Source organism: Cheilinus undulatus, linkage group 19, assembly GCF_018320785.1.
Source record: "Cheilinus undulatus linkage group 19, ASM1832078v1, whole genome shotgun sequence".
Lineage (NCBI taxonomy): Eukaryota > Metazoa > Chordata > Actinopteri > Labriformes > Labridae > Cheilinus > Cheilinus undulatus.
The window spans coordinates 18,451,805-18,476,263 of record NC_054883.1 but is presented as its reverse complement, the minus strand read 5'-3'; the positions used below and the strand labels follow the sequence as shown (position 1 = coordinate 18,476,263).

The 24,459-nt window shown below is 38.5% G+C and overlaps 1 protein-coding gene across 5 annotated transcripts in view; it reads right to left on the bottom strand.

Annotated features, from left to right (window-relative positions):
* slc12a7b (solute carrier family 12 member 7b) overlaps window positions 1-24,109 on the bottom strand; it is a 119,922-nt gene extending 95,813 nt beyond the window's left edge. For 2 of the 5 annotated variants that reach the window (XM_041814564.1, XM_041814567.1), the window contains exon 1: window positions 23,749-24,108. In XM_041814564.1, coding sequence (XP_041670498.1) covers window positions 23,749-23,980 — 232 coding nt within the window. In that variant the 5' untranslated portion in view covers window positions 23,981-24,108. Of the gene's footprint in view, window positions 1-23,748 lie in introns of all 5 variants that reach the window. The other 3 variants (XM_041814563.1, XM_041814566.1, XM_041814568.1) reach the window with 2 other exon arrangements.
* Between the last annotated feature and the right edge of the window lie 350 nt (window positions 24,110-24,459).

Below are 24,459 nucleotides of genomic sequence, written 5' to 3'. Positions count from 1 at the left end.
TTAGCTTTATTACTCAAAAGCTGTGTTTGACCATAAGATTTTGAGTTTGAAGAGTCAGGACTAGTCTGGTTGTAGGTGAACGAATCTGTTAGCTAGTGGTGTGCTGTGTTGGTCGCCTTTTTACACACCACACTCCATAAGAACAAAAAGGTCAAATCTCACATTTTCAATATCAGCTAATATTTCAAAAATCTTTTTTGTGTGCCAGGCCAAAGGCAACAAGTAAAGCAGCCTATATGTGGCTGCATTTGCAATATCACTTATGTTTAAAATTCAGTCTAATAGTGGGAATCTGCTTCATTTCTTGAGTAATAACACTATTTTGTTGTCTCACTCTTGGTGAGGCAGGTATCTGGACATCAATGTGATCAGCAGGTCCAAAAGCAGAAGTGCACTAGCTTAGTCAGCTTAGTTCCTTTAAACACTGACAGCTAAGTAGAAGTCATGAGATCATGAGAGACTTTGGAAATGTTTGGATCAGTTTCGCCTCTGGACTTTGACAGCAGTGTACTCAGTTAGGCTGCTGATGACAGGGGTGGGGTAAAGAAGGTTATCCTATTCAGAACAGGCAGAACATGATACTCACACGTGTCCCTACACATTTCTGACATCTGATATCCTCTAACGCCACTAATACAGACCTCCTACTGTACCTATATCCTCTCTCATTTACCTGTGGTGGGACCAACAACATGGACTTCCTAATAATACAGTACAGACATGAAACATCCCAACATATGGCTTAGATAATATCTGGCATCTTATGGTTTTTGCTATAAGTGTTTTAGGTTGCAAGACTAATTTACATGCTACACCAGAGTTTACCATTTTCAAAATTAACATTTCCTTTATGTTTCTCAATGTTTGATACCTTGATATTTTTAGATACCAGATTTCTAAGACACATTCTGTTGAAGATTCTCAGATGGAAAATTAGGGCCTACATCAGTGTTTAGAATAATAATGTAGCTGACACCCATGCAGAAGTGTTTAGCATCACATCTTTTGATATAACACTCCCAGTGTACCAAATTTCCTCTCATGATTGACCAATGAAAACAGATCAGAGTTGTCCAACAGGTAACTGTTTTCTCATTGCAAAAAAAAAAAACAAACAAACAAAAAAACCCCTTTGAATCAGAAGTTAAGTGTATTAGATGTCAGTATAAATTGACTGGACAGAACAGATCAAGACTGGTTAGTAATCATGGCAAATTATTTGTGCAACTGAGAGGAATAATGTAACCTTTACAGTACCAAAAGGTTGCCAGCAGGGCCACCCCTGGACAAAGTGTGGCCCCAAGTAGACTCTGATATGAGGCCCTGCAACACCACCCCACCATCGCCCAATATACTTACAAAATTATCTGAAAACAGCTTTAAAAATATTATTACAGTAATAACTAGAAAAGCACTCAGAGAGCGCAGACCTCAGCCATTAGCCCTATCTCCTAATAGTGAAGAATCCTTTAAAAATATTCCTGGATCCAGACGGTGATCCAGATCACTCCCAAAATCTAATTTGCTGAATACTCCCTCCCCTGGTGGAGTGGAGACACGGTGAGGCAAAGCATTGGCTTTGCTACGTGTGGAAGTCATGGCAGAGGGTGAGTATTCCTCTATTCATCCCAGCATTGTGGGTATTCTCGCTACAATTTGCTGTCTTTCTCTCTGTTATGCTCCGACTCGTCTCCTTGACCGGGTGTGCATCTTTCAAACTCTATAAACTCCAAAACTTTGAATAAGTTACTCATGTCTGCCATCTCCTGATGTAAAGTGGTAACAGCGCAGACCTCCACCATTAGCTCTATCTCCCAATAGTACAGAATCCTTTAAAAAAAATTCCTGGATCCAGATGGTGATCCGTATCAGTCCCAAAATCTAATCAGTTCTTCCTAATGCCATTTCTGCCATTTCCTGAAAAATTCATGAAAATCCGTCCATGACTTTTTGAGTTATGTTGCTAACAAATGAAGAAACAAACTAACAAACAAATAAACAAACCCACTCTATCACATAACCTCCTTGGCATAGGTAATTAATACAACTTAATTTAGCCTGAGTTATTTGCATATACATACAGAGAATAGCCCACTTCAGCTGTATGCATGTGTCAAACCAAAACAACAATGGCGGTTTACGGGGTTGTGTTCCTGCTGCAGAACCTATTAAGTTTATTCTGGCTTTACAGCAAAATCTGATGCTCCTTCACCACCACCGAGAACAGCATACACCAGATGTTCATAAACCCACTGCAGAAAACAACCAGACGGGCAACTAGAAGAATGTTTGGGGCAGTTTTCTGTAATCTTCTTCTCTCTTTTGGTGTACTTCCGTAGCAGCATTACAGCGCCACTTATAGGTTTGGCATATAACTAAAGCGTTTTTAGTTGTTTTCAGTGAAAACGTAACAGAAATATATCGTTTTCATCTCTGTGTGGACAAGGCCTTAGTAGCCTTCCTTTTATTAAATCACCTTAAAATATGCATTGTCTTTATTATTTTTCACCCACGGTGGGATTTTAAAATAGCTTATCTGTGTGAGGAAGTTCAAAGATTTAAACTAATTCCTGATTAGAGCTAGCAAGAACTTTATGAAGTTTTATCATAAGTTCACAAACTAAACAACCACAGAAGTTAGCGTTTGACGAGAGGTGCAAAACAACAGGTGACAGACAGGATGAGAGTTTCTATGCTGCAATTATCGGGAGAGAGAGAGGGAGGGTGAGCAGCAGACACTGTGTGCACTTAATTGATCACGGATGGCACCAATCTCCAAAAATGGATATCTTTAGGGTTAATTTACTAATATGTGATGGCCAGGTAAGGTATATGTTCGGTAAACGTTTTATACATTACCTGGATCATGCAAACACAGGACTGATGTGCAGAGAGAAAGAAGAAAAAAAAAACATTCAAATTGAGGCCCTAATGGAAGGCCCTATGCGTAGTCTGCATACTGGCAGGGGCGGGACTGGTTGCACGTGTTCTTGTAGTTGTGAAATTGAGACTGTGTGGGAGTTTCAGTTTGATGTCAATTTTTGGTAAGTTAAAACAAGTAATTACCAAGTACTGAGTGCTTAAGACTCCTTTTTGTTGCAGTGGTATAGAAACAGGCATGCAATAACTTCCTTTTTATCAAAGTTTAAAACTATAACATCATGACAGCTCTACCACCATCAGCAAAAGAAAAAGTGAACTAAAAAAACAATATTTCAAAGCCATTGTAGCTTTAAAGGTAGATTTCTTACTCCACACATCTCCTTTGGCCTTACTTTCTTCTACAATGGCTATGATAGTAATAGGTAAGGAGTAAGGCCAAAATGACTCACAGATCATTTTATTACTAAGGGTACTGCTGACCTACAGCTGGAAAACCCCATGTCTACCAACACTAAATGTAGAAAAACTTAAGGTGGAAAGCATGTAGCAATGTTTTCCCCACAACTTCTGTTTAATGACTAAGCAGCGAAAATGGCCTCAATCTGAGTAACAATCACTGTAATCAATATGACCTCATACTCTATACTAAGGCAGGTTATCTCCCACAGCTTCACAGTAAAGAGTGTATTGTGATATGTATTTGCCTGATGACATTATGATGACATTAAAATAGAAAGTTATGATGATCTAAATCAGTGATTCAGCAAAGAGCTAGGCCAGTAATATATATATATATATATATATATATATATATATATATATATATATATAGTCAGCAGAGTTGAAATCAGCTGTTAACAGCTTATTGTTGATTAATTTCTATGTGTGTATTTGTTGTTAGGAATCAAGAAACTGCAGAGCCAAGAACAACACTTATGAACACGATGTGGGTCAGTATTGGGAATATCAGACAAGTCTTTTGTTTTGAAATTATTACAATTTTTATTTTTGGTTATTTGTATGAATTTTAAATTATCTTTAGGTTTCATATTTTCTCACAAAGCTTTATGCTTTCAGACTGATCCTTTAATCTTTAAGCAGTCTGGTTATTATCAATATTTTCTGAGATCTTGACCACCTCCCCCTGCCTTTCCTACCACCAACAATCACCTCCGTTTGATTGTCTTGAAACAGTCAGTAGCTGAATCAAACTTTATGTGGCGCATGTAAAAACAATGCCAATTGGCCCACGTTGGGAGTCTTTAACATAAGCGAGCAGTTTCCAAGAGCAGGGTTGGTCGCATGTAGAGCACTAACGGTTCTTCACAGGTCCTGATGTTCCACAACCCCGGGCTGAAGAGAGGAGGGAGGGCGGCCAGAGTCAGTGTCAACACATTTGACATGTACGTGTGTCACTCAGCAGCCAAGGTCGAGCTTAACAACATTTCTTTTGTCCAGGCGTATTACCGGGGGTGCCTTTGCATCCCTGTTAATACGCCTAGCAACCACTAACAGTTTTCAGGGGCTTAAAACATACACACAACAACCAGGGGGTTGTGGCAACCCTCCTACCTGCCCTAACAGTACCCTAGCCTATGTTTAAGTGCCACATCTACTCATAACGCCGCCCTAAAGCTGTGTTTTTTTTTTCCTCAGATTATTTTCCCATGCCCTTGGTAATGTACAAAGACATCCAGGGCATGACCTGGGTTGTATCAATCCACGGGGCCCTCAGGTGGGCATACTCACCATTACACGCCTTATTTCAGCCTCAAATTTCGGCCAAAACATGCCTAAAACTTCTGCACAGTACTGTATATCCAACAATTCCAAGTTGCAGTATAGTGTTTGGCAGCTCAAACCGGTGCAGACGCCATCTCAGTTTACTAACTCTTTTCTGGGGAAATCCAGTTGACTGATTGCACTAATCCTTGCAGTGGTCAAAGCCACGGATTATTGCATCTAGAGAGATAAATGATGTTGTTTGAATTGAATTAAACCGAGTCATTTTCATATTTTGAATACAGATATTGGAGCTTCTCCAGTGCTGACCAGTCTTTATGTCAAACTCTCTTTTGACTACTAATGCATGGCTGGATAACACGCCTTCCTGGACAATCTACACATGCCAGATATATGTTGTTGACAGCTGCAGTGCACCAAATGTATAGTTCTAAAGAAAAAAGTCATCCTAATAAAAGAAGAAAACAAAAGGAAGAACAAGCCCTCCCCTGGATCTAAAAGATGCGTTCCTTTTGCATTGTGTTAAGTGTCATGGGTTCACAGGAACCATGCAGGTTATTTATAAAGGTACTGATAGCTACATAACAGTCGCTGAAGAGCTTTGATATGAGTTCAAATCACGTGGTTAGCACTTATCATATATTCATGGGTGGAGGTTGAACTTAAATGAAAATAAATGAAACAAATACTATTAATGTGACCAGGTACTGTACATTTATATGAAACACTCAAGTGGACTGAACATAATCCATCCTGGTAATTTTGAGAAATCATGTTTACAACATTGGAGTTGAAAGGATGCCCAGGGGGATTTTTGGATTGTTGACCTTTTAGATAAAAGATGTGATCATTTTATCCCCTTGGATATCAATCAGTAAAGACATAGACATTAATGACAGCTACAGGTCCTTCTTCATCTAATTATGTTGTAAGTCAGTTTAGTCAAATGTAATTTGCAGGGTATCTGCCCTCAGATGAAGTTTAGATGTCCCCTTATCCAGATCAACAGCATGGGGAAACTGAAAAGAAAACTGACTCTCCAGGGCAAACATAGATATGACTCCCCTGATGATGGCTGTCACTGGCATGGAAGCATAAACATGTCAACAAAGTAAAAATATCTTTTCTTTGGACAAGAGTGTGTAGGGATGCACCAATGTATCAGTCTGACATTGGTATCGGCAAATTTTGCCCTGACAGACATCAGCATATTGGGAAATAATGTGGTATAAACTAGGGATGCAATTGTAATGATTAAATGTTTCAGATCATCAAACGAATTCTGATATTAGCCAAAAGTAACCTCAGTAAATACATAATGCAATTTTAAAATGATTATTTAATTTATTAAGGGGAAGAGCCATCCAAATACAACTGGTTGTGCCACCCCAGTGGCAACATCTGCAAGCAAGCGTTTGCAATAATTTGCCCCCACTGCTTGTTGCTGGCATGTAAATGGGTACGGATGCATGTGTATGGGATTAGGTATATTGAGGGCCAATAGAGTCGTGCAGTCGTGACGTAATTTTGTAGGCAAAAGGAAGTTAGTATCGCACAGGTTCCCTCGGTGGCGAGCCTGTGGAATTTTTCAATGGGTTTTTACTGAAAATAAGATCTGTGTCTCATAAAAGTTTATGAAACTTACACATTTTGTTCATAAAGATAATCTTCATAAATGTATAATATAAGCATCATATCTGGTTCATTAATTCAACTAATAAAAGTAAAAAGCAAATGTCATGCTATATTGAACGACAACACGGTCAACTGAACTTAACATCATCAGCCGCAGATACAAGTGAGTGGCAGGCTCAGTTGCGGTGCTTCAGATGATGTATAATCTCCCCAACAAACGCTCTAGTCCTTATAAGCTGTCCTTTAACAACTGCCTTTATAAAGACGTGAAAAGATACATGACTCAAAGGTGGGGCACATTTCAGATGTTCTTTAAGTTGTAAAATAAAACAGAACGCCTGCTCCACCAGGCCGTCATGTCAAAGGTCAACCAACAACAATTCAGCCAGCTGGGTGTGTCTGTCAGCATCGCAAAGAAAGAAATGTCCTCAGATGTGGATATAAGTGCAATAGGCAACATCAGGACACTAGTATGTTAATGCTGCAGCAAATGACATCAATACACACCTCTCTACAAACTGCTAAATAAATTCAGGACATTGTATAGGTCATAATGTACAAGCTGCAAAACAACCAAGTGTGGTATGACACTTTTTAATTTGAATCAGAATCAAATATATATTACAGAGATCTTGTGAAAAATATATGGTACTTCTGTAATAAACTATACACATGAGAAAAATATGAGGTGTATATGGAGGTTTCTTTAGTGTTGATCATCACGGGTTGAGGTAGACTGCCAGGTCAGGCTGTGCACATAGGATGACAGCACAGTTCCAAAAACTCTTGTTTGGGCAGGGACTGTCCTGTGGAAATCAGTAAAGAATATCACATTCACAGTTTTGACAATAATTTGTGCATATCAAACACACCACTAATACTATCATAAAATAAGAACAGATACGCAAATCGAAAAAAAAAAAAATTTGATCTCTTTAAACTGAAACTATTCATCTATTTGATGATTAAACGTTTTATTGTTAACGTCAGCTTCAGTCTTCGCATTGTTTCCAAAATTAATTTTTTTGTTTTTCAGGATTGGAACAGTAATAATTATTTCTTATGAGTATAGAAAATCATAAAAAGTTCTATGGTGTTTGATTGAAATGATCAGTTTGCAGACATATTTTACAGCATAATAGCTAATTTGAGAGTTTGTGACAAATAGTTTGTAAACATATTTTCAATCATATTCAATTTGGTGGTGCAAGATTAAAATGATAGAAATGTAGACTATTTTATATCATAAGTTCAAAGGTGCAGGACTGAAATGATTAGTTTGTAGACTATTTAATTTCATAATAACTAGGTCCAAGGTGCGTGATTGACATGATAAGTTTATAGACTAGTTTAAAACAAACAAAAAAATGTGGAATAACACTAACAGTTACCATTTTTTTAATATGAAAATTGCCCCTTGTACATGTATTTTTTTGTCTTTAGTGTTTTTTTCACAGTTCTATTTATGCCTGTGTTTTGAAAGCAGACTTATTTTGTGTTTAACTTTGCCTGGCTAATAAAATGCTTCTGAATCAATGTAATGCATCCATCATAAAATTGCACTGCGAAAAGAGGTGTGGTATTCAGAAGAGTACAAATGACATGTTGGACTGAGCCACTGCTGATGCAATACCTTGAATCCAATTGCTGAACAGCTGTCTCTTTAGTCCTTCTGTTGTCCAACTTCTCTGGTCCAGCTATGAGAAATCATCTCTGCAAAACTGACAAGGAGTTAAAAACAGTTGGCTTTATGCAGGAGGTAGACAGTAAATGTTTGATATACTGCATGTAGCAGTTATGACAGCGTTTCCTTTATCATTAGATCAACTGACACAACAAAACCATGTCCTGGTATAAGGACAATTATTTTAAAAACACAACACTAGGCAGGCTAACAAATTAAACCACCAGAACAGGGAGCATATTTATTCTGATTTTGTCATGCACTTCTGCCAAGAGGCTGTGCAGATCCTGTGATATCAGCAGAGGATAATTGTAAGGCCAACGTTTATTCTCTTGTATTTTTTGTTTACAGAGTGTCTGTTTGTCCTGCTGTGACAACAAGCAGCTGCTATTTTACAATGTTCATAACGCAAATGAGCTACTACTATGAAGCACAGATACATGCATATAGTCCTTCGGTGAAAAATAAAGGTCTAAGTAATGTTCATGTTCACGTTTTACTCTAGACGGAAACTTACCAGTCAGAGTGTCCCACAAACAGCTGAAACAGCAGGGGGCTGGCAGCTTTGTCCGTCCATGTGATAGTGTGTGGGAACCGAAGCATCACCCTCTCTATGAAAACACAACAAGAAGCAACTTTAGCCATTCAAACACGTCACGTTTGCAACAAGTAAAGAGAAACAAAATAGATATTCCCTCAAACTAAATTGGCTCAGAGATAACTAGAGAGAGTTTATGTTTACTGTACATTTCTGCAACCACACCGTAATGAAACACATAACACTGAGCTAACTAACAAGCTACAGCTATGCTAACACGGATACAGGTCATTAGTCGACAGCTAGATACTGTGAAATCCCAGTGCATTGCTGGCTGTTGTATAAACTATATATGAGAGGGACAAATTCACACAAAAATAAAACAAATGAGGGGTTTACCATACCTTTCCTGTAAAAATACTGTAATGGAGGCAACGCAATTCAGCCCTCTTTGTCGAAGTCACTGACGAAACGCAGCCGTGGTGTTGACTTTCGTTGTCCTCCAACTTTATCCATATGCTTTTTAACTTCCTCTTTTAAAAAGATCCCCTAGGTATTCCTCAGTGTAGCAGAAGGTTTGGGTAAAATGGAGCGGTAAACTTTGTCTGCTCTTTCTCCGTCTCCGTCCTCCTGTGTTCAGTAGAATACGTCATGCGAAGAACTTCCACCTGCCAATGCCTAGAGAAGAGCCGCATGAAATCTTTTTGGAGCTCTGCTGCTGCCACAGACAGAGGATTTATTTTAAATGATTGTTAAAGCACTGTATGTATTACCTGCTTTCAAGATGTAAAGGGTATTTCAACAACTTTGACAAAAAACATTTCTAGGGAAAACCACCTAGCCTACCTTTAAATGTAGACAGCACTACTGCTGACCTTCAAAAATTATTGACCAATTAAAGAGGGGACTTGACAGAGTGGCTATTTCAAGGATCTGACTAAACTGTGTGTGTTTTTGTATACATTTCCCAAAAAAGCACACTTCTGTGAAAACCCTTCTGTTTGACCGAGGGGTGACACATCCTCCTACTGAGTGTTGTATGTAAATAAGGAGCAACTGGAACAAACATCCTACGCAGCACTGGTATGAGGCAGTGTAGTCAGAGGCCACACAGGAGCAGATATAGAGAACGTCACAGCACAGTTGGTGTCCATGTGCTGACTGCTCGGCTCAAAATAAAGCAGAGGGCAGCACATGATAGCCCAAGGTGCATGCCTTTAAAACATGAATACACAAACATACGTGCAAGCATAACGTTGGGTGGTGAGCACATGATGAAGACTCATTTACAATGTCACTTCAGGGCTCTGTATAATTCCTTTAACTATCCACAATTTATGTTTTCCAGATTTCATACAATTCTATTGAACAGAAACAGAAAAAAGACAAAACGCTTCACATACAATATACTTCCTCAATGTGACCCCAAGACCTTAATATTCAATGACATTATAACACATGGTCGATACACAACACTTGGTAATGTTAAAAATGAATTAGAACTAACAACACATGGTAGTTACACACTTCTGTGAAGTTTCCAGCTGCAAAAGCACAGTGGTGGGTCAGGAAGAAGGACTGGGGTGTTTTCTGTGGTACAAATGTTATGAGCAAGGGCTAACCATGAGGTCTTATTACCTGTGACCTTCAAAATTTAATCAGCTCACCCTCAAGTGAGAGGGAACATTGGTGCAAAACTTGCAGAAAATCCCTCAGAGTACTTTTTTAGACACCATATTCACAAGCAAGGAATGCACATGACCTTGAACTCTGAACTTTGTTCAACCTTAAGTTAGTACAAACATTTATCCAAAGTTTGAAGAAAATCTCTACGGTATCTTATTCACTACAATGGCCTAGAAAGCAAGAGATAAGACCTTGACCTTTGACCTCCATAATCTTATCAGTCTAAATCTAATCAATTTACTCAAAGGAAGTAACCCACCCCTTTAATCACCTTTTCTTCACTCTGCTGCCGTATGGACGAGGTTTCAGGACCCTTAAACCCCAAACATCAAGGTTTAGAAACAGTTTTTCCCACAGAGCTATTATTGAACTCAACTCAAATTATGTTGCATATCAAGTAAAATAAAATCTCAACTGATTAAATGATGCTCAATAACTGAAAATGTTATTTCCAAAGTGCAGCACCAGAAACCGGTAGTTAGAAGTCTACTGTGCTGCTTTTGAGAAACAAGCCTCAGTGTTTCTCAACCAGTGTGTCAGAAAAAGATCAACACTGTGTTCCCTAAAGGTTGAATCAGACCACTTTCTGGCACCCTTTTTCATGCTGAATGTCATTTTTTACTACCTCATAATTCAAATGTAATTCTCATCATCAGTGAAAAGCAACAGGTCGGACCCTGATGAACCCTGAAATCTAAACACTGTTGCATCATAAGCTCTTCCATTCTTACATATTTTGATACAACACTGTTACTACAACAAACAACACATTATTCATGTTTGCTCCAAAGTTGCCCTCTGTTTCAACTGACTGAACAAGGAACAAGGAAAAAGGTCATCACCTGAATGCTTAAAGAGGAAAATAAGACAGTGAAACAAACGATCATTCAGACAGTTTCACTTCCTCTTTCAAATATCGGTTTCTTAATCCCCTCCAAATTTATTTTGCAGTCTCTATGACAAAGGTATCTCTATTTCCCAGTTCAACCATGATCTAAAGTAAATTTTAAAAGTGTATATGGTCACATTACAACCCTAAGGAGGAGGGCACAATAGAGCTCTTCTACAGCAATGGAGCCAAAGTCGCATACTGTCTTGTGGTAAGCTTTGCAATCAATGATGATCTTTCATAAAATTAAAACACTAATCTCTTAATGAAAGCAAACAGTACAATAATGACCTTTCAGTCTTCAGAAACTCTGGGACTCCATTGTCACCTCACAGGTGAAATGTAACTGGATATGTTACTTGACAAAAAAGAAAACACATTAATAAATGCAAGTCACCATGATCTGAATGTGATCTGACCTGTCTCACCACATCCTTAGCAACTTGTGTTGCTTGACCTGAGCTTTAGGTGTTTTTATAATGCATGTCTGCCACATTGCCATAGTGAAAATCCTCCATCTTTATGGCTTATGGCATTCATAAAGATTTCATTAGAGTATGTTTTAATACACGTCCTTGTCTGGGAGTTCACAGTGTGTGTTAACTTATGAAGATGCAAGCAGCACAGCACAGCCAAAGCTATAAAAACACACAGACACGACGCTGCCCTGCCCAGCCGGCTCTGCTGATCCGTTTTCACCTCTGCGACGTTCATAGAGAAGGCAAGATATCACAGGGGCATAAATGTCATGGCTTTAAACAGCTCTGTGATTTGGGTTTTTAATTGCAGTATTTTAGAAAACAAGAACTGGATCTCATTGATAGATCTCATTGCTTCATCCACTGCCATTCACATTTTGAAAACTGCAATTATCAGAAAGTAGCAAGAATGGATTGGTTTATCTTTAGATATACCTGATGGAATCAAGACCTTTTATACTTTTTAACTCAAGCTCTACCAAACGGCAACCTCCAGTCCTCCAGTGTTAATTTCATCAACTAAAATTATGACTAAAAATATTCATCCACAGCCTTTTTTCCATGACAAAAACTAGACTAAAACTAACAAAAATCAATCTTTGATGACTGAAACTGACAAAAACTAAATTTAGTTTTCGTTAAGATGACTAAAACTAGACTTAAATGTCATGTAGTTTTCTTCGGACATTCAAAATCTGTGATATTTCTCCACTGTTGTTGAATCTGTCAAAAAACAATGCATCTGGAGCTATTCTGCCTCTCAGCTGTAGAAAGCAGGGGCCCCAGGTTTGGCAGGGTGCAGAGAACACACTACCATGATTTGGTACCAGATTTAGGCAAGAGAATAAATGATTGGACTAAAAGAAGGGACAAAAATGTGAGGACTTCTTATGGCCTAAAAAAAGACGATGTTTTTGAGTTTTCATCGACTAGCCTAAAACTAGACTAAAACTAAAAAGGGTAGAAATGGCTAAAATGTGACTAAAACTAAAAGACATTTCATTTAAAGTCTAAAACTAAGACTAAAATTAACAATAGCTGCCAAAATTAACACTGCAGTCCTCAAAACATGAAGCCAATGTGGAAGTGCAAAAAATTGCAATATCCCGAGTGTCCACTTGAGGCTGGCTGCAAGAACGTTGGAAGTCCCGTACACAACACGTTAAAAAGCCGTTTACACAAGAAATAAACTGGTTTACAACCTGGTTCATAAAACAAACATGTCTCATTAGCTTAGGTCTTCATGACCTCTCACTGTATGGGGGGTGAATTGTTTGTACCACAATCTTTTGGGTTATAATGAGGAAAAACCTAACTGCAAACTGATTGGCGCATCTCGTTTGATTGACAGAGAGCCTGAGGCAGAAGCTACGTATCTGACAACCAGAATGTTAGCTAGCTAGCTGACAGGAAGTAGAGTTAGTGGATGGGCCGTTAGGTTAATCCAAAGTTCAGTTGAGACAGCAATTTCAATATGGAAGCCGTCATGGATTAGATTCAAAAGCAGTTTGAGTCCACGTATTGTAATCCAACGGCTGACGTCACACAGGCTTTGTCCACTTTATCTAGAGGAATCGTTAAGGACTCAAAGCTTAAACGGCTAATGTTACATCTATTATCTATAGATGTAACATTAGCCATTTGTTCATGATTGTTAAAATTTACCACCTGTACCCCAGAGCTCTGCACTACTCTTATGTGTAACAATCATCCACCCTCCCATGGTAGGCTCCATAGTGTTTTGGTTTCATTATCTCATGATGAACAGGTTGTGCTGTCACTGTGCCGTGTGTGCCTGTAACTATGATGCAACACTTCACTATGTCCCACTGACTGACTATAAAATGGTTATTGTTCTAGTGTATTGGCTGTGGTTAATGCCAGTTGGCTACACTAACTCTAAATTTGTAAGTATAGGTCTGAGCTATGGGTCCAAGCAGTTCCTTCAACTATTTTGTCAAATAAAAGCTACTGATGCAGGTGGCACCCACATTATTAAGCAATGTGAATGCTTCTGTAAATGCCTCATAAACCCACTAGCTGCAGTAAAGCTCTGAGGGTTGTGTCTATTCTCAATTAATGTGATGTTATTGTACTAGACTATACTACACATTTGTGCCTTTTCTTTCATACATCAGTTTTAAAAAAGCACCAGGCTATGGGGGAACCCCAGTCTGTCTGGACAGTGCATTAACCAGTTGTTTTTCTGATTGTTTGTTTTTGCCATCTAACCCAAAAAAGGTAAGCTTGAAGAGTCTACTTGTACATAAAACACTAAAAAGTGGTGTCCTTGTAAAGGAAACAGCCTGGCTATCCATTATCTAACATCATCCAGACTCATTATGTGTTTGGTTATCAATCTCACCATCCATTAATTAAATTTAGCAGGGTAAACAACACAAGGAGATGTCTCCGCTATCAGTCATGTATTGATTTCATTACTAGGATTGCAACAGCAGAGGGAAAAGAGGAAATTGAAAAGCAGAGACAAAATAAAAGGTCAATATTTTATAATAAGGTGCCTAGGTGATGTATGAACCCCACTGTCCACTTTTTCGTCAAATGGTATTAGTCTCATTTTAATCACAGCATTAAAAGTTACTGACAATCCTAAAAGAATACTAAAAATCATATCATACTTCATCACTGTCTACCTGAGAAAAAAAGGAAAGGTGAAGGCTGTGACGTGCCTTAACTCCGCACAGAGACTACTCCAAGTGCATCAGGGCAGACGCACACCCATCTTCTTCTTCATGGTAACTCAATCTGTTTGAGAATGAAATTTAATCTGTGCATGAAAACTGATTAGACGTGTGCCAACCTGTCCCTACGTCACAGGAGGATATAATGTGGAAAACATTTTTCTGTTCTGCAGCTCTGTGCTGCTGTCATTTCTCATCAGACTTTTCTTTACCCTCTACTACCTGAAACTTAAATCACTGCAGTAAAATGCCTCACCCCATGTGCTTGTCTGCACTAATTAATCTATTTACGGTACTTAATAGCTGCAAGTAATTAATCTATTCACTGTAACTCAAATACTGTAAGAAGGCTCTATATGGCAAAATGCTTCACCTCAAATGCATATTACTGATCAACTATCTTAAATGATCTTATCTACCTCATGTAAATCTGCCCACATCCTTGTCAAAACTTTCAAGACTTTGATACTTTTTCAATATCAGGTGCTTTAAATGATAGAATGTCTGTTTTTTGCATTTAATACCATCGAAAGTACCAAACTTTCAAAGAAAAGAAACAGACACACTTTCCTGTTTTAAACCAAAGATGCCATGAGCAGAGAGAGAGAGAGAGCATGCATTGATGGCCGATCAAATGAGGGCACATGCCGGTGTCCTGCTACCAAAACAAAGCGACGGTGCAGAAAGAGAAGATGCTGTTTTCTGATTGTTTCACAGCAGTTACGCTCTAAAGAAGTTTGAAACACATGAACGCCTCTGCACAAACATTAAAGGATGGAAGGAAGATTCAGGATTTTATTTAACTGATGCTGAAGATGTGCCTCTTCCTGCACACTGTGTAACGCTCTGTCCTGCCCTCCATCACAGCCTCTATCACTAAGCCGCAAATACATTTTTATTACGTTTCTTCTACAAGTCTTTGAAAGACACAAGCTATGTTAGTGTCTGTGACGGGTACATCTCCTGGTCCCTAAAAAAATCTCTTTACATCCCTGACCTGTGGACTGATGACAGCCTCACAGCCCTGCAAAAATACTGACACCCATAAGATGACCAAAATAACAAAAAAAGTATCAAGAGCAGAATTACGACGGTTTTTAATGACAATCCAGAGAAAATATTTGATTTTAGGTAGGGCTGGACAATTAACTGAAAATTAGATCAAATCATAATATGGCCTGGTGCAATTTTTAAATCACAGAAGGTACAACATTTCTTCAACCTGAAACTTGTGTCAAAATGTCAATTTTATTTTTTTTTTCTTGCTGTAGAGATGTTAAAATCCTATGTTTCTGTACAATTTTCTTAATATGAGAATTAAATAAAAATTATGACTCCCTTCAATACAACAATTCCTATCCCATTTGCAAAATGAGTCAAAATCATCACAATTAGATATTTTTCTAAATTGTTCAGCCCTAGTTTTATCTAATATTGAGTTTGTTGTAATATAGAATAATGTATTGCTTGTGTTTGTTGCACAAAAAAATAAGATCAGAAACTTGAGAAAAAAATCTCATATCATATCGCAATTGCAATATTGGGGGGAAGAAATCACAATTGATTTTCCCAAATTGTTCAGCCCTAATTTTAGGTAGGCCCTATACATGATTTTCAATTAGATCTTATTTAATTCTGTCTTTAATCACTATAAACAGTGTCAAATTTTGGTATGTGTTTACCGTTTAGTGAATTTTTCTTAAGTGAAGGTCAGATATTTACAAAGTAACTAAAGTCACCAGTTTTGGGTGTCCAAGATATCAAATTCCTTTCTCACATGGCCTTCAAAGAGGTATCAATATCATTAGATTTCAATTATTATCACATGGAAATTTTAAATTATGGAATGATGGCAAGTTTAGATAGGACTGAAGAGGAAAGTGAAGACATTTGAAATACAAAGACTGCTTGGAAAAAAAGCACACCTCTGTCATTTGGGATCATTTTTGGATTGAGGAGAGATGATGCATTATATACAGATACACAGTATAAAAGTTGCCGAACAGTTGAAGCTACTTCAAGACGAAATGTGACAAACCTCTCTGACCACAACCATCAAAAACTGGTTTCTCATAGTTTGCTAATAAAACGCCTTGTAAATAAACATCCTAACACCACAGAGAAGTAACAGAAGTCATTACACATTGAGGACATGATGCTTAGAAACAAAATGACCAAATGTGGTGTTGTATATCTGAAACTGATTTTGCAAATACCTTCATTCTTTCATGATCTGTCTTACTATTTTTGTGTGGAAAGGGAGCATATGTGTGGTGGTTTGCAGATCGTCACCAATGGTAAGAATCCATCCACAAAGTTTCTTTAACCATGTACACATGTGTAAAATGTGGGCACAGTTTCATTAACAATGTGCAGTTATTTGCACAGCAAAACTGTGCACACTAATCAAGAAAATGAATTTTAGGCCTAAAATGCACATTTCACACCTGTATTCATCAATCTCAAGTATTAAAATCTCAATATTGAAAAATGTTAATGCACATCTCATATTTCCTTCTATCATGAAGACTAAAGCACAACAATAACCACCTGTGTAACTAGTTTCAACCTTTATTCAAATATCATTCAATATGTAGTTTAAAAAGTTGAATTTTCTTATAGAAACGGTACCGTTTTTCTAATTCCTGCGACATATGTAAACACTCTTTGTGAATCAAAACAAAGACTAAAGTGGAAATTAGAAACCAATTAAAAAAAAAAAAATCCAGATTCAAAAGAAACCACAACTAGCTGCTCAGCACAGTTCAACAAAACAGTCTTCGCTCTAATGATCACCAATCAATAAACACACTCAGCACACTGTAATTTAGCATGCTGGCCTGGCCGGTGTGACAGGCAATTATTCCAGCACCTTCTGAACCTCAACCTGTTGCTATAGAAACGACTTGTTTGGGAGCAACTAGTCAAACAAGGCTTGATAACAGGTACTTTAGGCAGATGATGGATCAGAATGAGAAAGATAATACAACACAACAGCAACAGAAAGAATGACATAGAAACATAATAACTAAAATTAATGGGAAATATCCTTCAGATACAATTAGACAAGCTGACTGTTCAGCTGGTTAACTTCTATGAGCTTAAATTTAGACACTTAAAACAACTCCAGATGCAATTTTTGTCTATATATTAGCAGACTATTGGATAAATCACAGTCAAGTTTGCGCAGTTTTTAGCTGATAGTATAAGTTCCTTAAAAATTTGGTCAGATTTTTATTGTGTGCTCTACAGAGCTCACTGTTGCTGACCAGGTTATTGCAGAGCTGTCTGGAGCTCCCAAAAAAGCAGATAAAGCGTGGGTTTTGCTGTCACTGTTTTAAATGCATTTTGCATATAATGCGCATGTAATCCAAAGAAATTACTAAGTCATAGGGATGCATGATACTGGATTTTTGTTGATATCTGACATGCAAAAATCAAGAGCTGCCATCAGTCCAAAAGGAGGTAACATTTTCATGAAATGGTTTATTGTCTCAGTTTCAACATCCAATGTGTTGTTTATGTTCTATTGTGAATAAATTGTAAGGTTTGTAAATCATTGCATTCTGTTTTTATTACAGAGCATCCAAACTTTTTTGGACTTGAGGTCGTAAAATTGGAGTAAATAAGCAGGTAGGTACAACATCAGCTGTGCACAGAGTCCCCCTGACCACACTAATGCTTGAATGCTGCATCAGTTTCTATTCACATATAAACAGAGCACACCGCTAAGTGATTTTCCTGTCACTGTGGGGTCTTTCTCAACACACAGCTGTTCACCAAAGCCATTTATTTCCAGAGCAGCTTGTAGGTCCAGTTCCTTGACCCATATCTCAGTGAGAGCGATGAGACGAGCATTTTCTTACTGTGCGTTCAGACCAAAAGCGAAAAAAATATTCGCCACATCTGATTGTGCAACTTGCAGCGTGAATGTATTTGTGTCCTCAAATTGCGTGGGGCGAATTTTCGCCCCTACACCCAGAAGCGGCAGAGGAGGGCGAGTGACTTGTCTCCAAGATACCTGCAGCGTTTGTTTCTCCCATTCATGCTGGGATCAAACATGACAGAAATCGGCACTGTATTTCCATCTTAAGTGTACATGTGAAGGATTCCTGTCATGTGTTCCTTCACAACTAATTTTAACACTTGGATCAGAGCCAGACTTTCTCTGACGGACACAAACCATCCACGTACGGTCCTGTACAGCTGCAGGACACCTGTCCGTCTGTTAACCGTGAGTTTAAGTTTCACTGACCTTCAAACAGACACACATAACATCTCACACCGCACAATGGCATTAAAATACAACGAAAATGAATCGTAATGATGCTGAAATTACTCGGTCTTACTGTACATTTGTTGGCATAAAAATAAAATATTTTTTATGTCTGTGGGAAGATTACTCAACGTGCTCTATTCTATTTTTTAATGAATTTTGGATAAATCAGTCCTATATTTATATTGTAGGTGCACTTAAAGCACAAAATATACTGTAGCCTATAAAGTGCCAAAAGCACCTTGTCTACTAATCACTATCAGTTAAATTTTATTTTTCCTCTGCTGCAGGTACCTGGTCAATCATACAGAGGGGTCTTCAATTTCTGCTGCAACTTATAAATGAGGTCATCTGGTGCAGAGAGAGCTGTCCCATGGCATCCCAGGTGTTCAAACACACCCAATATTATCGTTACAAGTTCATGTAATATTACTTTTTTACAGCTAAATGAATGCAGTCTTTATAAACAGAATCTTTATCCAATTTAAATACATCCAAAGCATACCTTTTGAAAAAAAACATTAACCATCCTGTCTTTAACTGACAGCATAATAAAGATAAATGATTCAATATGGTACTGTGTGTTCTGTTTGTGAGTCAAATGCATGTTTTAAGGAGCATTTAAAACCTTAATCTGGTGTAGCTGATGTCCTGTACTTACAGGTTAGTTCAGCTACAACATAACATTTTGTGATTGTGATATAAAATACATTTTGAAGCAGACACTAAGCAAAACATGTCCATCAACCCCAAATTTGTGGCAAAGCAAAAATACAAAAAGTGAGTCGTTTCTCCCAAAATTAAGGCGCCTTTATTTTGACGACAATATAATAAACAAATACATATTCATACTCTTAAACAATGACAGTGGAATGTTCAGGCTGTGAGGGTGTCTGTATGACACAAAGAGAAATTCAAAATAATAAGAAAAAATAAGGTTAATTCCTGGCAAAGATTGTTGCTCCAATAAACTTATTCAAATGTTTCCAGACGAAGAAACACAGAGCTGGATTATTACAATACTTTGAGTATCTGAATTGCAATGGGCATCTTCTGCAGGGGCATCAACCTTTGCAGTTTGTCTTCTGAGAAGGTTGGAATGAACAAGTACAGCTGATGAGGCTAGACTGAAGTTTGTAGAAGTATCATCTGTCTCTGGTTCTCCCCTGGTTGTTTTCTTTGTCCTCCTTGGCCCTGTATGAAAAACATCATAGCTGTGTGAAACCACTTAAGTTAACAGTAAAGTTCTGACAACCAAGTTAATGTTCTTTACCAGGTTTGTAGGTAACTGACTGCTCTAACATCAAAGTAAAGTGATACATACATCATAATGAACATGCAGGCTCTCATTGGGTGGCGAAACTATGAGCAGAATGCAATGGCTTGGAGATTTACAATTAACATAAATGCTTATTAGCGGTCAACATTGATTACAAAATACTGAACATAATAGGGCTTCTTATTGATGAATCACAGTCCTTACCATGATTACACACAGTCTGGATTTTTCCCTCCTCTTTAAATGCATTATACCCTCACTTAAATCATAGATTTCTATTTAATAGTAGGCATTTATGTTTCCGTAGAGTGTAGTTTCCTCAATAACAGACCTGTGTGGTGGTCTGTAGGTATTTTAGCAACAGAGAGGAGTCACAGTGTTTACATCCATTCATAGTTGTACTAATAATGAGTTTGGACATGTTTCCAACTTATACTACATCTTATAATGAAGATTTAAACATTCTCTGTGTCAATTCTGTCTTTTAATAGGTACAAACAAGTAAAACGATCTGTAAAACTACTTTTTACCACACACTTCGGGGTGTTTCCTCTCCTGTTAACCCACCTGTGACAGCCTGTGATGGGGCTGCATCTGCATATCTCCCCTCGTCTTTCTCCCCGGTGCAGCCACAGACCCTCTCTCTCCCCCTCTCTCTCTCCCTCTCGTACATGTCCCAGAGCCTCTCCAGTAAACTTTGGCATATTTCCCCTGGTAAAATCACATTGAATCACCGCTATTAAACCAGGAAAAGGACAGCACAGGCCAACTGCGGTGAAGCTAACTGCCACAGTGACAGTTAACTTTGTTCACAGACCTACTGCATTGAATCAAGTGTCAAACACATAGTTTATGCACTTACCGGATAGTTTAAACTCCTCAGTGACTTTTTTCCAGTCATTCTTCTTATATAGTCGATCTCTTTACATTGAGCTGAGTTGGAGATCTTCAGTGTCTGCACAGTGGTGTTTACTTTCTCCTCCATTGCTGATGCCATCCTCGTCATCCTCTTCTGCTGACACTGATTGGCCTCAGGCGAAACTGTCACCAAAGCTGAATATTTCTAACTTGTGCGAGGGCACATATTCTCCTCCATCACACCACCAGATTGGCACGAATAGCCACGCAACAAGTCTGTCGTGCCACCCGCCACAAATTTGCGATTTTCTATTGACTTTCTATGTAAAATCGTTGTGCGAGGAGTCGAAATTCACTTTTGGTCTGAACCTTTACTCTGAAAGAAACCTGACTAAGCCATCGCAGCTCGGCTCAAGCCATCTAATGGTGTTGCCTGTGATTAAGATGGGCAAGTCACAGACAGCTGGTTGGAGGACGTTGCAATGTGAAAAGGGAAATGAAAGTCTTGTTTTGAAATGCTATAAATGACAACAAATATTTTGAGTCTTTTTAGAATAAACTGTTTAATGAAAATCATATGGGGAATTTGGAAAAGCTTACATCGATGTTTCTTTTTGTTTTTACTTTTCACACAAACACTTCAGCATGAAAACAATCTACTTCCCTCCATCAGCAGCACACATATGCAGGATGTAATATGAGCTAATACAAGACAAATTTATGGCTTAATTTGTCCATGAAAACTGTTTTCAGCAGGTATCTTAGACTGAGCAAGCAAAGCATTTAGTGCCATGAAATTTTCCTGCCACCCTACAATGTTGAATGAGATGAGCCAGTGATCAGCAAGAATCATACACCCTGATGTTATGCATTATCAAGATGATAAAGAGACAGGAAAAAGGCATTAATGTGCAATAGTGTCCTCCTTGTAGAGTTTAGTTATGCTCAATATTACCAACATGATATTGCTTTCTGCAGATATTAGCTAAAAAGTTGAATACCATATTGACAGCTATGAAAAATTCTGCAGATATTTACAGCTGATATATAGGCCACACATATCAGCATAACAAATCCTATATTAGCTGTTCACATCAGTTAAATATATAACTGTATCATCAGGTATATGTGGATGCCCAGGGCGCTACACCTTCAAGGAGGTCCATTGTGAGCCCTGACCATTTTGAACAAGGCCCCCTAATGTAAAAAACAAATTAAAAAAAAAAAATAAAAACAGACTGTCTACTTCCCCTCTCAGGCTGGCTACACACTACAGGATTTTTTGCCCAGTTCAAGGCCTAACCCCCCCCCCCCCCAGCCATGGCCGCATATCCTGAGTGAGGGCTTGTCCAAACCATCATTTGTCTGAATAATCCTTAAGTGTGTGGTGTCAACACAATTACTTTACTATCCAAACTTGCGTTGTAGCCTCCAACACCCCGATTCGTAAATATAAAACATGTTTCATATAAAGATTCTAGGTTGTAATGCCTGCAACAAAATACCCACAATACCCAATGAGAGAGAGCAGACTGGGTAGTGCCACGAGCTGGATGTTACAACTTTCATGTCACACAAACGTAAACACAACCTGACCTTCCTTCCAGCCATGATTTCATCCTGACTCTTTTCCTTGTTTTATGTTTTTGCTGCAACTGTAACACATGCCAGGACAGCTTATTGATGAGGGGCAAGCTGAGGTTATCGACAGACATCCATGTTTGTTTTTCTTCTGAAGTCACGTGATCACGCGAGGTCGTTGGCAGGCCGGCAGGTGCATGGTCTCCAGTGGTATGACGGGCTGACAGTCAGAGGATTGAAGATAAAAAATAGTTTTAAACTTTCCTCATGTCTGTGGTCTCCCATGTTTTCACAATGTTTTGACAATCTGTGGCCAGCCTCAGGTACGCTTGATGCACCCCCTCTGCACATGAGACACTTTCTGACAAATCAAAAAGCATGTATACTTATATATCGGTATCAGTTGAAATTACTCTCAAAATATCAGCATACTGGAGATCTGCATAAATCCAAGATTCTGCATCCCTGTTAGAGATAGATTCATGCACATAAATCACATTACATATTTTGTGTCTTTCCTCTAGAGTAGTGGGGGAGGGTAGGTCTGGGTGGCAAGATATGAAAATGAAACACTAAAATCTGTCATAATTCAGTGTGTTAGGTACATTGCTACCAGTACCATTTTGATACCAGATTTCAGCATTAATACTTAAGCTTATGTAGGTCTCTTGGCCCTGCCTAAAACTCCACAAACTTATTTGCACATACAGCTGATACATAAATAGTAAATATCAGCAGAAACACTGGTGTGTATATATATATATCAATGTCCCTAATATCCCTAGTTTTACATTGTTGAATGCCTGTGTTTGAAAAAGAAAGAGTAATAGTAGAAAAAATGTTGTTTGCCTTGTTTAGTCTTTTTCACAATAAAAGCTACGTATTGGTATCAGTTAAAATGACTTTTCTGCATAACTAGTGCCAGCAAATATTCAATGAAACAACAGGAATCCTATCCTAGCAATACTACTTAAAACTATTTCCAGTTTCTAATAAATTCAATATGTGCTATGCCGTTCGATGTGAGCATTCTCCATTCTTTGGAAAGAGGCACAAGTGTCAAGTCACACCCCTTTCTAGAAGTAAAGAAAAAACATCCCACAGCTTGCAGCCTTATTATAGAAAAAGAAATCGTGGTAATTTACTTCTAAGAGAAGGAACAATGTTCTGTCTATGAGTTGTATTCACTGAGGTGATGCAAAATATGATGCAATGCTAACTGCCGTTGTTATCAAAAGAAGCATTTTAAGCTAGTAGAATGTTCCAGAGCATCGTTTGTAAATGCTGAATTAAAGTGTCAGTGCTTTAGTTGACTTTTGGAGGATGTTTTCAAAAGTTAAAAAACTGTTTTGACTCATTTACACTTGGTTTACAATACAGCTTCGGATTTGGGGTAACGTTATTGATATTACATAACTCGAGGAGCACAGACAGCTTAAGTAAAATGCGACAGTTAATCCTCTAGAGATACACCAGATAACAAGTCTCAGAGTTTGTAACGGGCGGCTGTCTTACCGTATTTGTTTGGCTCTCTGTTGTACTCCAGGATAGGCACTACTGTGTTGGGGTCCTGAGGCTCGAACACGGAGTCCTCCCCCGCCTCTTTTATCTCCACCGTGCCAGCGCTGCTGCTGCTGCCGCCGGGGTCCGGAGCCACCGGGTTAGCGACAACCGCTTCCGAGTGCTCCCCTTCCCCGGTGACCCCGACTCCTCCGTCAACCGGGACGACTACAAATCTTTCTCCCATGTCCCTGCTTCTTCTTTCCCTCTGTTGCCGCACTTTTAATGAGAGAAAAAAAAGCACACCGACCGGCTAACCTCTGCAGTCCACGCTCGGTGGGGGCGAACACGCAGGACAGCGTAGGCTACAATAGTAGTACACGCTGACGGGCTGATCAGAGGATTGATTACAGTGCAGAAGGACCCGCCCTCTTCCCTCGCTCATTGGCTGAGAGAACCAAAGAGCGATGTCAATCACTCCCAGGGGCACAGGTGATTGGTGGGAATGTGTTAATTGTGCAAGGGGCAAGTTATAGTTTAATCATATCACCATCAAGTTATTTTATCAGTAATATAAGTGAATACGCGATTCTGGTTAAAAATGGACTTTGATTGCATTGAAACAAATCCGTTCTCTCTTTTTAGGGGAAATGAGAGTAAGCAAAATATTTTGAAGCATAACTTTCCAGGGAACAAAGCCAGAGAACTATAGGATACACTCAGATA